Raw genomic sequence first — 13,412 nt, forward strand, 5'->3', positions numbered from 1 at the left:
ATTAATGGCTTCCTTCCACCTGCACGGCTGACACAGCTCCCGCCTCGGCCGCGCAGAAGCTGGGCAGAGGGACGGAGGACCGAGGGCGCAGAAGGAAGCGCCTCCTGCGTCTGCAATGCCGGGGTCGGAGGGCAATGGCTCTTGGAGGGCAGCAGCCGTCACCGCTGCTTCCAAAACCACTAGAGAGAATGAAAAGCCGAGGACCAGGAATCTGGGCGTTGCATTTTTCAGGAGTGCTGAATAAACATGGGAACGTGTATTTAAAGAAATTACCCAGCTTAAATAAACAACTGGGAAAACGTGTCGGGTAATTAGATTTTCATAATCACCAGCTATGGCTTAATTTTAGGGTCAGGGAAGACCTGGAAATGACCTTGCTAATGATTAATAGGCTTTAGTAACCTGGTGGCCCTCTGAGGTGGACAGGTGGAGCTTCCTTTTGAGAGTTTTCAAACAAACATTGCATTAATCTTTTTTTTTTTTTTTTTTAAATCATGGTCTGTAATAAAATCTGCTTCTATAAATGTGTTATTAAAAATACTCCAGTGGATTCTCATCAGTGGACTTGTTCCTATTACCCAATTGAAAAGAGGGCTGTGAGTATGTAGTAAGACCCCCTCTGGGATACTAGACAATACAGAGACACAAGTGGTTTCCTGATTGCACTTATTCACCTACCCAGTGATGAGGTAGCTGTCCCAGCTGGTGGAACTTCAGAAGAGTTAGTCTCATGCAGATTTTAATGTAATGTTGTCACGACTGTTTACAATTCCTCAGATTCCTCACATGATGCTCATCCCCATCAAGACACAACCTCGAGGGGATGCTGGGGGAGGTGTATTGTAACACAGTCTCCTCTAATTTGTCCCAGCCTATTAACATGGGAAACATAAAGAATATAAAGTTATTTAGAAGGTAAAAAAGGGTTGTAAATATTCAGAAATAAGGGAAAACCCATGTGTACAGCTCCTTCACTCTAATTTGAAATGGAAAGATACCGGTATGTGGTCAGGAGATATACACATATATATACACACACATATACATGTCTGGAGGGATCCAAGAAAAATTAGTTGTCTGACTAGAAGTGTCACTGGTCCCACTGGTCTGATTGTGATTTCTGTATTCAAAACCTATTGGAGACAAGGGACAGTCACCAAAAATGTCAGTAGGCTTTGGATTAGGTGCTACTTCCTTGTTGTTCTGTGGCCAGCCTTGTGCAGTCCCTCCAGTAAGGTGGGAAAAGGTGGGCTCACTACCTAACCTCTTTCCACCAGTAAAAGAGAAGAGAATTCTTCCTTTCTACTCTTTCCTACAGAAAGTGAAGAATTTAACTGTTGGAGGAACATAGAGAATCCAAGGAGTCCAAAGCAGGATGTGAGACTATAAGCATCTTCTATTAGGACATACAAGAGCATGGTGGTTTCAGGCCCTCCCTGATCTTTCAAGACAAGGCAAAATGTCCTGTTCTCAGCCTATTCCTCAGCATGGTCTTGAATACAGTAAGGAAGTCTATATGATTAATGTTAATCTTGGCAATAGTTAGTATTGTTAATGTAAACATTATTAAAATCTTTTTATTGTGAAGCATACTTTTTCAAAATTGTTCTGTGAGATGCCTGTTTTTTATGGAAGAATTACTTTTAGAGCTATTATCTATTGTATATCCTCTTAGGGACTTTCTAAAAAGACCGCTATCCTTTAGGTGATTATTTTCTGCCTTATATTCAGTTTTTATTCAATGTGTTAAATATACAGCTAAAAACTATTTCTTCTTTCCAGAGTAAGTTATTTGATTCTCAACACCAGTATTCATCAATAATCCCCATAAATGGTAAAGGCTGTAAACTCAAAGTTATAATTAGATCAGGTATATTTTTTGTTGTTGTTAAAAAGGAAATAGCCTTTTTGCCAAGACTGTCAGTTATAACAATGTAAAAGCCAAAGAAAATATTAACATTTTCACTGTACTTTGTTACTGAACAATGTGAATACTTTTCCTCTATATTAGGAAATCTCAGTAGACTCTCTCAGAAGTATGTCTGGGTCTAAATCACTACCCATTTCTCAACCAAAAGTAGCCTAAACAGTTTTGGAGAGGTTCATTGCACACCTCTTCTGTGGATTTCTGGATTGCTTTCAAAAGATTGGGTTTGCAATATATGCCCTCAGAGCCACCTGTTTGAGGGACTGCCTTTTTCCGCGGAACAAATTGCTAGTCGTGGTCAGAAGAGGAGCTTTCGCAGGAGGGTTTTTGTGAGAAAGCGGTCTAACAGGATGTTTTCCTTGAGAAGTGGCATGGAGCTGGGGGACTGGCTTCCCCTGGCAGTCCCCGGGGAGGTGGGATGGGTACGTGAGCCGGGACCCTCCCACAGGGTCTGGCAGAGAGCAGCCACCGCAGGTGGCTTGCGGCATGCCCACCTCCCAGGCTGTCATGGCTCCAGATTTGGGTATGAGCACTGGTACCACTGCCGACTGGGGCTTCGGTACGATGCAGGGTGTGTAGCGAGCCACAGAGCACTACTGGTAGCCTATGTATATATCAGTTACTAGTCATTTCTGCTCGGGATGCTACTTCACTTCTGCCTACCTCCTAGCAAAATTAGCAGAATCATACCCCACCTACTTCCCCCTGCCAACAGACATTGTCCCTGTATAGCCCCGGAGGCAGCCAGCTGCCTGCAGCCGCCTCGGCTCCATCTTGCCTCTCCCACCTCTGCTTCTGTCGCTGACTCACTGTTACCATCTGCGGGCCTGGGCAGCAAAGCTCTTGCTGTCACCCACCCATCACCTAAGCTGAAATAGGCTTATGGACACTATGGCACAATGTGAGACTCACCGATTCCACCAGGTGGTCTTGTCTCTTGGCCATTGTTGCTTTGTGTTTTGCTAAGTGACAGGTGAGTAACTGAAGTCATTTCTATTCATGCAGACTGACGTGATAGAAATGGTTTAATTTAAAATAAAATTACTGAAGGATCTGCTGACATGTATAAGAGGAAGGGAATTGCATCAAAGCTGTGTCAGAACAAAAAAAAAGTGTTATGTTCATATGGTTACAAACAAAGAAGAAAGAAATAAACTCTAAAAGTAGTTATTCTGGTGGCAGAAGGTGGTCAGAAAACAGAACAGCAATACCAGCACTAAGTAAGGAGTCACAGTGCCTGAAAAGACAAGTAATTTACTCAAATACGCATGCATACAAATACCTATGGGCCACCCATAAATAATGAGAGGGTAGTAAAAAGCAAGTATTAACACAAGCAACTTTTGCTGCAGACTAGGGGAAAGCATTCCCCCAATATTAATAGCACCTGCCTCACAGATACTATCTGATTATGTCTGTATGATATTTATAATAATATGTGGTGTTACTGCAAAAGGGACAGTTGTACCTTAACAACATCCCAGTGTGCAGAGCGGTGTGCGGTCACACTCACCCAGTGGGATTTCTCCTGCCGACAAGAAATGCACCCAACCACGCAGAGTTCTAGCAGGAAAACTGGAGTCACTGGATAGCGAATTAACCAGTAAATGGTTCATCACTGACATATGTGATTTTAAAAATGGGCAGGGTGTAGAGTTGTATTCTGATCTGGCAGGATGACTATTAGGAGAGACTTGAGACAGAGATCTTATGTTGTGGTTGTATATATCCAAGCATGGTAGAGCAACTGAGAGCTTAAAGAACTCCCCTGTAAGCACACATTAACGGAGAGACAATAATGTGCAGAGGTAGGGATGAAACTCGCATTGTCATATCTCTATATGTGCATAGCTGCTTGGTAAATGTTAGAGACGTTTACACCGAGCTGGGCATCTGTAGCCCAGTTCAGACAGCTGAATCTTATGGTCTTACGGTACTGATTTCTGTAAGCTTTGATTAATGCCTACAAATGTGTGTTTGGTCATCACAATTCACAGAGCATGGATTTATTGCAATCAATATGCCTAAAGTTAAGGTTTGAGTTGACAACATTTGATCGATGGGTTGAAACTATGAAAAAAGACAGTTTTCTCAAGTGTTTCGAGAAAGCAACAAAAAGGGTAGCGCTCATACCAAGCATGCAGAAGCGTGCTTTATTTACATTTTCAGAGCTCAAAGGTGTTGTTGAATCCAGCTTATTTTCCTGTAGAAATGTGAAATGTCAATTAATTTGATTGTCCTGCAAAAGATGTTTGGCATTTCTGAATAACCACTCAAGTCTGTGACCATTCCTCCTCCCGGGATGCAGCTCATTTATTGTGGTTTATTGCCTCTCCCTTCTCTCTTACCTAACACGAGACATTGTCCACTGTCTTGGTAGTCACAATGTTTGCACTGCCTTTCCACTTATTTCTGCTGATTTTATCACTTTTTCCCCTCCATGCTGTATATTTAATTTTAGTAGGTTCTTAAACATATAGCTGACATACGGTGTATTTATTTCCAGGTTGTTATATATGTAACTTAGAAATATATCCCCTTTTTTTTCTGTGAAACATTTCTTCCTCACTAAGATATCACTTTCACATTTAATATCCATAAAGATTAAGTAGCATATAGGGAGCAGTTTCTACTTTTAAGAATAATCCAAATAGCTGCTCCCTAGCACACTGTTCTTGCAGCATCAGTAGTTAGATTTGAGAGATAGGATGATATGTAAAATCTTGGTTTTCTGGCCACCCAGTGCTTCCAATGAAACCAGTCTTGCAGTCCTTGCACAGCCAAATCTCCCTGTGACTACAGAGAAAGTCAGGGTGCATAAATAACTCAGGATCAGCTGCATGAGTATGGGACTTACAGTAACACAGGTCTGATATAGCTGTTTTAATTATTTTCTAACACAGACGAGGCTCCAATGTCTCACTGACTTTGGATATGAGCAGTTTGGGAAGTGTTGAACCTTTCGTCACTGTGCCGACCCCACGAGAAAAAGTAGCGATGGAATACCTACAGTCAGCCGGCCGCGTCCTGACACGGCAGCAACTTCAAGACGCAGTTGCATGTTCTCATTTACTTCAAACGGAATTCATGGTGAGTTTAACAACAAGCTTTAAATGAGGATTTTTGACATAATTGGCACAACAGAAACTGTGGGGAAAAAATAATTGGGCAACACTTTAGTGTCAAGGTACAAATCATTTCCGAAGGGCAGATTAGATAGTTTCAAGGTGGTGTTGTATGTTTATACAGTAAAGACAGATAAGTCAGTCAGTTATATCCATCGATAATACAGATTCCTCTCAGTTTGAAGTCCCATTCATAGATGGGATAAATGTCGTATTAGAGCTACAGTACAAACAGGCAGGACTGTAACACTCTGACAGTTTCAAAGAAATCATAAAGGCTGTAATGACAGAAAACACAGTAATAATTGGAGATTTTGTTTATTCCCATGTGAACATCACGTATGTTTGTAATTTGAAGGCTAAATTTTTAGTCACTATAAATGACTTTTTTGGAGCAGACAGGGACACCCACAGTCAGTCAGTCCAAAATATCTTTAACAAGCACTCCATACAGCAAGCCTAATATACTCAAGACCAAAAAACCTGAAGTCTCCTACAAGTTTATTTAATATTAAACAGGGTAAGAATCTAAAATGAAGACAGTGGCCAGGTAGAAACAAGTCAGAGCAGAAAAACTCAGTCAGGGAAAACACATTATTAAATATTACTTGAAGAAGACCTGAAAAGGACTGGTGTTGCAAAACAGCCAGATGAAAGAGGTTATCAGAAATAAGGAGACACTCTTTACAAGGGAAATAGAACAGAACATAAACTGAAGCCAGTTGAATGTGAAACCTGAATAAGGCAGGCCAAAAAAGGTTTTGAATTAAAAAAAAATCATAACTTCATTTTTAAATAGATCAAAAGCACAAAGCTTACCAAAGAGTACAAGGATCAATAGAGGACCAAAAGGGTAGAAAAGGGATTTGGAGAAGGTGAAGCAATGGGAGAGAAGTGACTGCACAATTTGCATCTGCGTTGACCACAGAAGAACTTAGGGAATCTCCTACCTCTGGGGCAGGAGTAGATTCAAAGAGGACACTGGAAGATCTGTCTGATACTGAAACGTTACTGGAAGAGATTCTAGAACAAATCAATAAAACAAATAAAAGCTACTCACTGGAATAAGCTGGTATTCACCCAGGAATCCTAAAGGAGTTCATATATGCAATTACTGATATATTAACTGGGCAGGTGTAACCTAGGACTTGGGCCCCAGCAGCTGAGGAATCAGAGGGCCAGAGGTAACAGGAGTTTTTCAGAAGGGCTCCAGAAGAGATCCAGAGAACTGCAGGCCTATAAATCTGATGTCTAAATCAGAGAAATTGGAAGGAATTGTAATAAAGAAAGAAGCCAATAGATATATGAACAAATGCAATACAGTAGGGAAAAATCAACACAGTGTAGCATTGGAAGGATTGGTTGCTTCTCAGAGTAAAAGGAGGTCACCAGGGGAGTCCCAGAGGCATCTATTCTGGAGCTGATACTGACCAAAATGCTCTTAAGTCATCTGGAAAAGGGAATAAATAGTAAGGTGGCGAAGTTTGATGATGACGCTGAATTACCGAGGGTAGTAAAATTAAAAATGGACTTCAAAGAAATTACAGAAGGATTTTATGATGGTGATGAGGCAGAGGAAATTCAGGGTTGATCAATAACATGTTATGCATTTAGGAGAAAAGACTTTTGTATACTCTGATGGGTTCTGAAATACAAAGCTAAGAATCTTGGGAAAAGAACTAGAGAATACAGAAAACATCTTTATGACATTGCAAAAACCTATGTTGCATTCACAACTGCATGCTGCTCTGACCTCTCCATCTTGAAGCCCATACAGAAGTACGGTGAACATAATCACAGGCGAGAGCAGCTTCTGTATCAAGAGATACTAAATAGACAAGGACTCTTCTGCCTAGAAAAAAGACTGTGAGAGGCTGTAACAGAAGCCTATAAAATCATGATAGCAAGGAGAAGGTGAATATGGAGCGATTATTCGTGGTTTTTCATGCTAAAAGAACAGTATCAGGTGGCCAATGCAAAACAGAGAAAAGCTCGTCCTGTTCTTATAGTTTCCTCAGATGCCTGGCTACCAACTGCTATCAGAGGGCACCAGAGTGGATGAACCTAACATAAACAACTACCCAACCCAACTTTAGTCTAACTTTTTTAGCTTTTACAGCTCATTAGCAAACTAAACTAAACAAGCAAAGCTTTTCAAGACTGGTTTAATAGCTCAAATTTAATAAATAGAGCCACACAGAAATGTGTATCCTAACAAGGCATGTAAGAGCAGGAAGACCTATACAACCCCTTGAGCATACTACAGGTCTGACAAAGACATACAAACAATTCAGTTCTTATTAAACATGCCAGAGTACGTGATCCCTTGGGGTTTTATTTTGTTTTCGATTTGTCATGTAAGTCAATAAAATAGATGATGAGTGCCATCTTACTCTAAAAATAGTTTTTCGTTATAAATAATTGCATCCCTATGAAACAGTTCTTTTAGTCACCTTCAGAAAAACAGGGTTTATTGTAAAAGTCATTTGCTTAAGAAAAATAAATCCCTTGGTTGTTTTACTAACAATTGGTCAGACAGTGTACATGGAAAAAATTTTAAGCATCCAACATACTTTTATCACCAGTTATGCCATCGGTTCTCTGCCATTCCACTGCTTAGGCAAGAAAGCTAGAAGAAATAACTTCATCGTGTTTAAAACCCCCATGTTAGGAGGCAGCTTGTACAGACAACTTGGCAGCTCCGTAGAAACCCATTTACCCAAATCCTGTCACACAGCACCCGTGCATGGCTTTGGGGCAATAGAGGCTCACATTTTATTCGTCCCTCAGGCAGCACAACATGACTTTGGCCATTCAGTGTTTGCACAGAATTTTATTGAAAAGATCATGACTTGTCTATTCCATTTTTAAACCATTTTTTAAAATGTGTTTTAGGATGAAGCTGTTGAACAGTATCTGTTTAATATCTTCCTTGCTACAGATAATAGCTTTAGCAGGAACTTGAGGCATGCAAAGAACGCAATATATAACCCTCACTCGTTCTGCTCACTCAGCTTGTTTTAACTAGCTAAAGAAATACAGTAAGACAGTCTTCTTGAGTCTAAAATTATTCGTTCCCATGAAAACCTTCCAAGTGTGCAAAAAGTGGAGAAATGTTTAAAGTTTTCAATGTAAAACTGAATCATGAGCAGTTTTGGGTTATTTTTAGTTCTTTAATTAAAATTTAATTTTTTGATTAACAATTTAGGGGCATTAACTTTATTTTTTAATTGTAAAAACTGCTAAGTTACTATCAAAATATTTTTCCCTAATACTTATTAAGAAAAAAGAGCTATTTTCCTTCTTTTTATTTTAATGCTAACAAAAAGTTTGGCTACTTTTACTTGGGAGAATATACCTTATTTGCAAGGAGGAAGAAACATAAATTATCCAGCATACACTTCTTTAGTAGCCTGAGCTGCTACTATTCAAAAGACAGAATGTCTGAAGTTGGTGACAGAAGTGAAAAAATTCATATTCCTGAAATACTAGAATGTCAGAAGATACAGTCCTGCATGGGAAAGTGCCAGGTTGTTAAATCTATAAAATTTGGTTCTCATAAAAATGGAGGGATGGGTACAATGAACATTTGCCTGAATTTTTGTAAATTTTGCCACATTTTCTTGAATGCTTTCAGAGACTCAAACTATATCTCTTCAAGTGTATGAACAGTTGTAGCATTTAAAGGCTAATGTGAGCCAGAATAGCTGTTATTAGAAGAGTATTGCCCAGAGAGGTGAAGTAGCCCATGAACAAAGGCACATATGCATATGCATGTATGCAACTGAGCACATGAATGTGTGCAGCTTATATGTTACTTCTAATTATTTATATACAATATATATATGTTTAATAAAACAAATTTATCTATATTGTCTATATAGCTACAGACTTTGTATGCTAATGTGCACACGTTCATGCCATTTGCAATCTGCTGGGCTTATTTCCCCCCACGTTAGCAGGAACGTTATCCCCGTAATATCCTGAATTTTTTTCTGGAATCATCTCTTGCATTTCACAGCCAGCTTCAGAATAAGTGACTTGTCCGTGGCTATGATCCACTGTGTATTGTCAGATTTCTGTCTGTGCCCTTGGCCCCACAAGTACTTACTACTGGGAGGAGCCCACTGACTAGAAAGTGTTTACAGGATGTAAGTGATTAATTGACCTTGCTGGCCCAGAGAAATGCATTTCTGTTTTCAGCTCGGTGGCATTTCTCCATCTGTCAGTAACTTGCCAACTGATGAACTATTTTAAAATTTCAGCAGGCATCAAGAGGGAGACATCCAGGTGGCTGGAAGAACCCCACTGGCCACCGTCTCTTCTTCTGCATGCAGAGGACTCTTCCTCGCACATCTTTTTCCAGTCTCTGTAGATGACAGACGTAGATCACATTAAACAAAGGCTTAATGTATTTCTCTCTCTCAGCTGGTATATAGCTGAGCAGGGAAACCTTTCAGAAGCCATGCACCGGTGGTGTTTATACTAAGCCAGAACTGAACCAGGGAAGCTCTAGGTCGGCCACTAGCCCAGTGTAAGGTGCTTACAGCCCATACCAGAGTTAGGACAATTCAGAGCCCAAGGGCCGAGGGGAAGAGCCTCACAGAGGTCACCACTGGGAAGGGGTGAAAGTCAGAGGTGGGTATGAGAGAGGTGTGGGAGATCATTTTGTAGTTCCAGGGAGGTGGAAGGGGCATCAGAAGCAGGACAGAGGTAAGATGCTTTGACCTGAAGGAATGGGATGAGGTTTATGCAGGAGTGGAGCCTTACAAGTGAGAACATCCTGCATCATATGGATGACAGTACAGGGAGATGAAAAAGAATCAGGTGAAGTACCTGCAAGGAAGGTGTATCTTAGCAGATACAACACTTTGGCCAGCCTGAAATGAGAGGCAGCAAGTCATTCTCTTGAGGAGTCAGCTGAAAAGCAAGGAAGAGACCGAGGAAGGAACTGAGTGAGGGAGAGAGGAAGAATAAAGGCAGCCCACTAAACACATGAGCATCAGGCAGAGAAGGTAGAGAAATAAAAACCAACACAGAAGTTGCAGCCTCATGTAGTAAGATGTTCAGAAGCCAAGTCGGGAAGCAGAAAAGAATCAAAGCAATTCATATTGAGCCATCTAAATTTTACTTAACTTTGCCGTCTCTTCAACCAGAAAAGTAAGAGGATAGCTTCCCCTGCTTGGTGAACCCATGTAAAGAACTGCTGTTGGACGCACCCTTGGCAAGCTGTTAAGGGTCTCGTCCCTCTTCCTCTCACAAAAGCCCACACAGCCAGTCATGCTGAGCAGGACCAGAGCTTGAGTCCGACGGGCAGTGGCCATGCATCTCATCCATGCCGAAGCCCTGGGCAGGCCTGCGCCTGTGGAGTTAGAAACTGGTTGATTATGGAGGAAAATCCTTAAGTAAATTTTCCAGTGGTGCAAGTCAAAGGAGGTTTGCACTGAATAGAGCAGGAACATACCTTTTGTGCCTCCTCATGTTCCTATGTGTCTGTAAGAGGCAATTATTTAATATGCTGTCTGTTTCTTTGGATAAATGTCCCAGGCTAGCAATGAAGTTTTCAAGTCTCTAGTAATGAGTGTGCTTTTAAGTAGAAGTATTAATTTACTGAAGATCAAATTCCAGCTTACCCTAAGATAATTTAAATAGTTGTGGCCAAAAAAATTCAGTGAAAAATGAAGAACTGAGTCAACTGAAGCATTTTTTAAATGTGATTTTGCCAGATTATTTTGGTTGGTAAAACATCCCCCACGATCAGGAAAAAAAAACCTTACATGTTTCAAATGGTTGTTTTTATTCAGTTGTAAGAACACTAACAATGTCTCAGGACCTCAAAATTAAAATTATTCTTCTTTCCCCTTAGACCAAGTGAAACATTTTGTTCAATGAAAAATGGGAAGATTTTTACTTTTCATGTTGACAAACAATTTGAAAAACAGTAATTTTCCGTTGATCAGGAGTTTATCATTTGTGTATTTTTGGAACTTCAAGCAAACTGTCACATTAGTTACTTGCACATCTGCATATTTAAAGAAGACAGCGCAGGTCAGCCACTAAAAGATCAAAAGGAGAATCAAGAGAAACAGCTTCAGATTTTTATTACACTTTTGAGTCCCTGAATGCAAAAGACTAAGGCACTTCATTCTAGTAGTTTCTATAAAAAGCAAGTAAAGTCTTTGACTGACATTGTTAAGGGCTTTGCACAAAATAAAAAAAAAAGATATTGCCATATATTAATATTTAATTATTTTGAAAGTTCCTCCCCCAATTATGTAAAATGTTGCGCTTTTCTGCTACTGTACTGCACTTTTCAACTCCACTTTTCTAGAACTATTGTGTATTTTAACCTCTCTCCTAATCCTGTCAAAACTTTGCTTTTAATAATTCATCAGAAGTGTTCTTTGGAAGTCACCCCTTCAATATGCAACTCCTTGTGTTTATTAAAGGAAGGGTGTTGACAGACTTGAGGTGGGAACCACTTTTTTTCTTAATAACTTTGATGTCAAAAGACAGTTGTGTAACAGCAGATGGCCTTCTGGTGATAATTTCCTGCATGGCTCCTTTGGAAACACCAATCTGATTTAATTTATTTTTTATAGGAAATACCAATGAATTTTGTGGATCCCAAAGAAATTGACATCCCGAGTCATGGAACTAAAAACCGCTATAAAACAATTTTGCCAAGTAAGTGAGTTAGCCCATAGTTTCCTACTATGACATTTAGTTCTGCTTTGAGAACATATTGTTGTGAAAATCTAGCTGTCTTTATCTTTGATAGCTGTGTACCTATTCATAAACATATTTATAGTCTGTGTAGAAAGACAACAAAAGCCCGGTGCCGTAGGACTGGCAAATGCAGAACTCTCACTGGATGCCTTAGTAGGTACACACTTTGGTGGCATCCCAACCACATACTGAAATGCAGCCTGGGTGCATGATGGTTTTCTCTGGAGGACAGGTCAGGCAGATGGGTAGAGAGAGGTCTGCTGTGCCTCGCAGTAGCTCACTTGATCTGGAGGGTGAGAGGACCAAGACTGTTGCCTCCATCACAGCCCACACTGCCTTGCAGTCACTGAATTCCCTCTGGTTGGGTCAAGCTACTTGGCATCCTGTCCAATGTTACATGGCCCAGACTAAAAGAAGCAAGGGCATCCTATCCTTTCTTGTAGTGGACTTCCATCTTTATAAGTCCTCTGGTGTGGTTTTTCTTCTCCATGCGCCCCAGATTTTTGTGGAAATCTGTTTACATTAGTAAGAAGACCACTCTCACACAGTGCTGCCTCATCGTTGCTGTAAATTTGTTACCACTTTGCTATAATGCTTCTCTATTTTCATTGGCCCAAATTATTTCTGATGAAGTAACAATTGCTTTGTTATAATTGGAGGTGATTGAAAACTTTTCAGTGGAATAGTTTTCCTTCAAAATACACGCTTCTCTGATATGCAGCTATTTTCATAACATTTGTTGAGGGATAATGAGATATTCCATTTCTCCTTTATTAATCATTTTGGTTTGTGTTCAGTTTCAAAATAGGTTGCTGAAGTTTTAACATCGCACTAAATATAGACATGAATAGTTGTGTTTTTATAATATTTTGACATCACCAAAGTGAAAAAGTTCAGCGATTCAAAATGTTGGGGGACACTCCCACAGAAAAATGTAAACACATCCCTTTGCTTAGGTTTGGAACGAAGAATACTTTTAAAATGACAGCATATGCTATCAACTAGAAATTTGTTTTCTAATCATCTCTATAATGTCCTTGTAGGCCTATGTTATATACTAGTCATGCAAATTTACACACTTTAAATGGCAAGATTTCTCTCAGCAAGCCTGAAAGCACTGTAGTTTGTTCACATCATACAAAAGCCTTGCAGTCAAATTAATGAAAACTGATGGCCTTCAGCCGCTAGATTAGTCTCAGCAATGTGATACATAGCTGGGAAAGAAACTCATTGTGTGGAGACCTCACTTCCCTTCAGCCCCCAGTAAAATTCCCATTGACTTCAAGGTTAGTTCACCTATTGCAACCAAGAGCTGTGTGCAGCTGAGTGCAACGGAGGAATGTTGAAGGGAATTAAGTAAAGTAACTGAATGCGAGTTATGTACCAAGCAATCAGAAAATTCAGCGTCCCTTAGAGTCTGGCCCAGTGTCAACAGGATGTACACAGAGAGTGAAATCCTGACCCCTTTGACGACAGCAGGAGTTTTGCCATCAGCTGCAGTGGAGCCAGGATATCACCAAGCCTCCCTCCGCCTGATGGGCAGGATTTTTGGAAGGAGTTCTCCCTTCCCATAGCATCTCGCGTACGAGCTGCCCCAGCCACCGTCAAGTTCTCATTCAGGTTCTCCAAGC

At 40.3% G+C, this 13,412-nt stretch overlaps 1 protein-coding gene across 1 annotated transcript in view; it reads left to right on the forward strand.

Annotated features, from left to right (window-relative positions):
- The window catches only part of PTPRR (protein tyrosine phosphatase, receptor type, R), a gene marked incomplete at its 5' end in the record, with an annotated part of 140,483 nt that overhangs the window by 99,033 nt on the left and 28,038 nt on the right, over positions 1 to 13,412 (forward strand). Inside the window, 2 exons of the mRNA XM_009327549.1 lie at positions 4,831 to 5,017; positions 11,655 to 11,739. Coding sequence (XP_009325824.1) covers positions 4,831 to 5,017; positions 11,655 to 11,739 — 272 coding nt within the window. The remainder of the gene's footprint in view (positions 1 to 4,830; positions 5,018 to 11,654; positions 11,740 to 13,412) is intronic.

Source organism: Pygoscelis adeliae, unplaced genomic scaffold (assembly GCF_000699105.1).
Source record: "Pygoscelis adeliae isolate BGI_AS28 unplaced genomic scaffold, ASM69910v1 Scaffold113, whole genome shotgun sequence".
Classification (NCBI taxonomy): Eukaryota; Metazoa; Chordata; class Aves; order Sphenisciformes; family Spheniscidae; genus Pygoscelis; species Pygoscelis adeliae.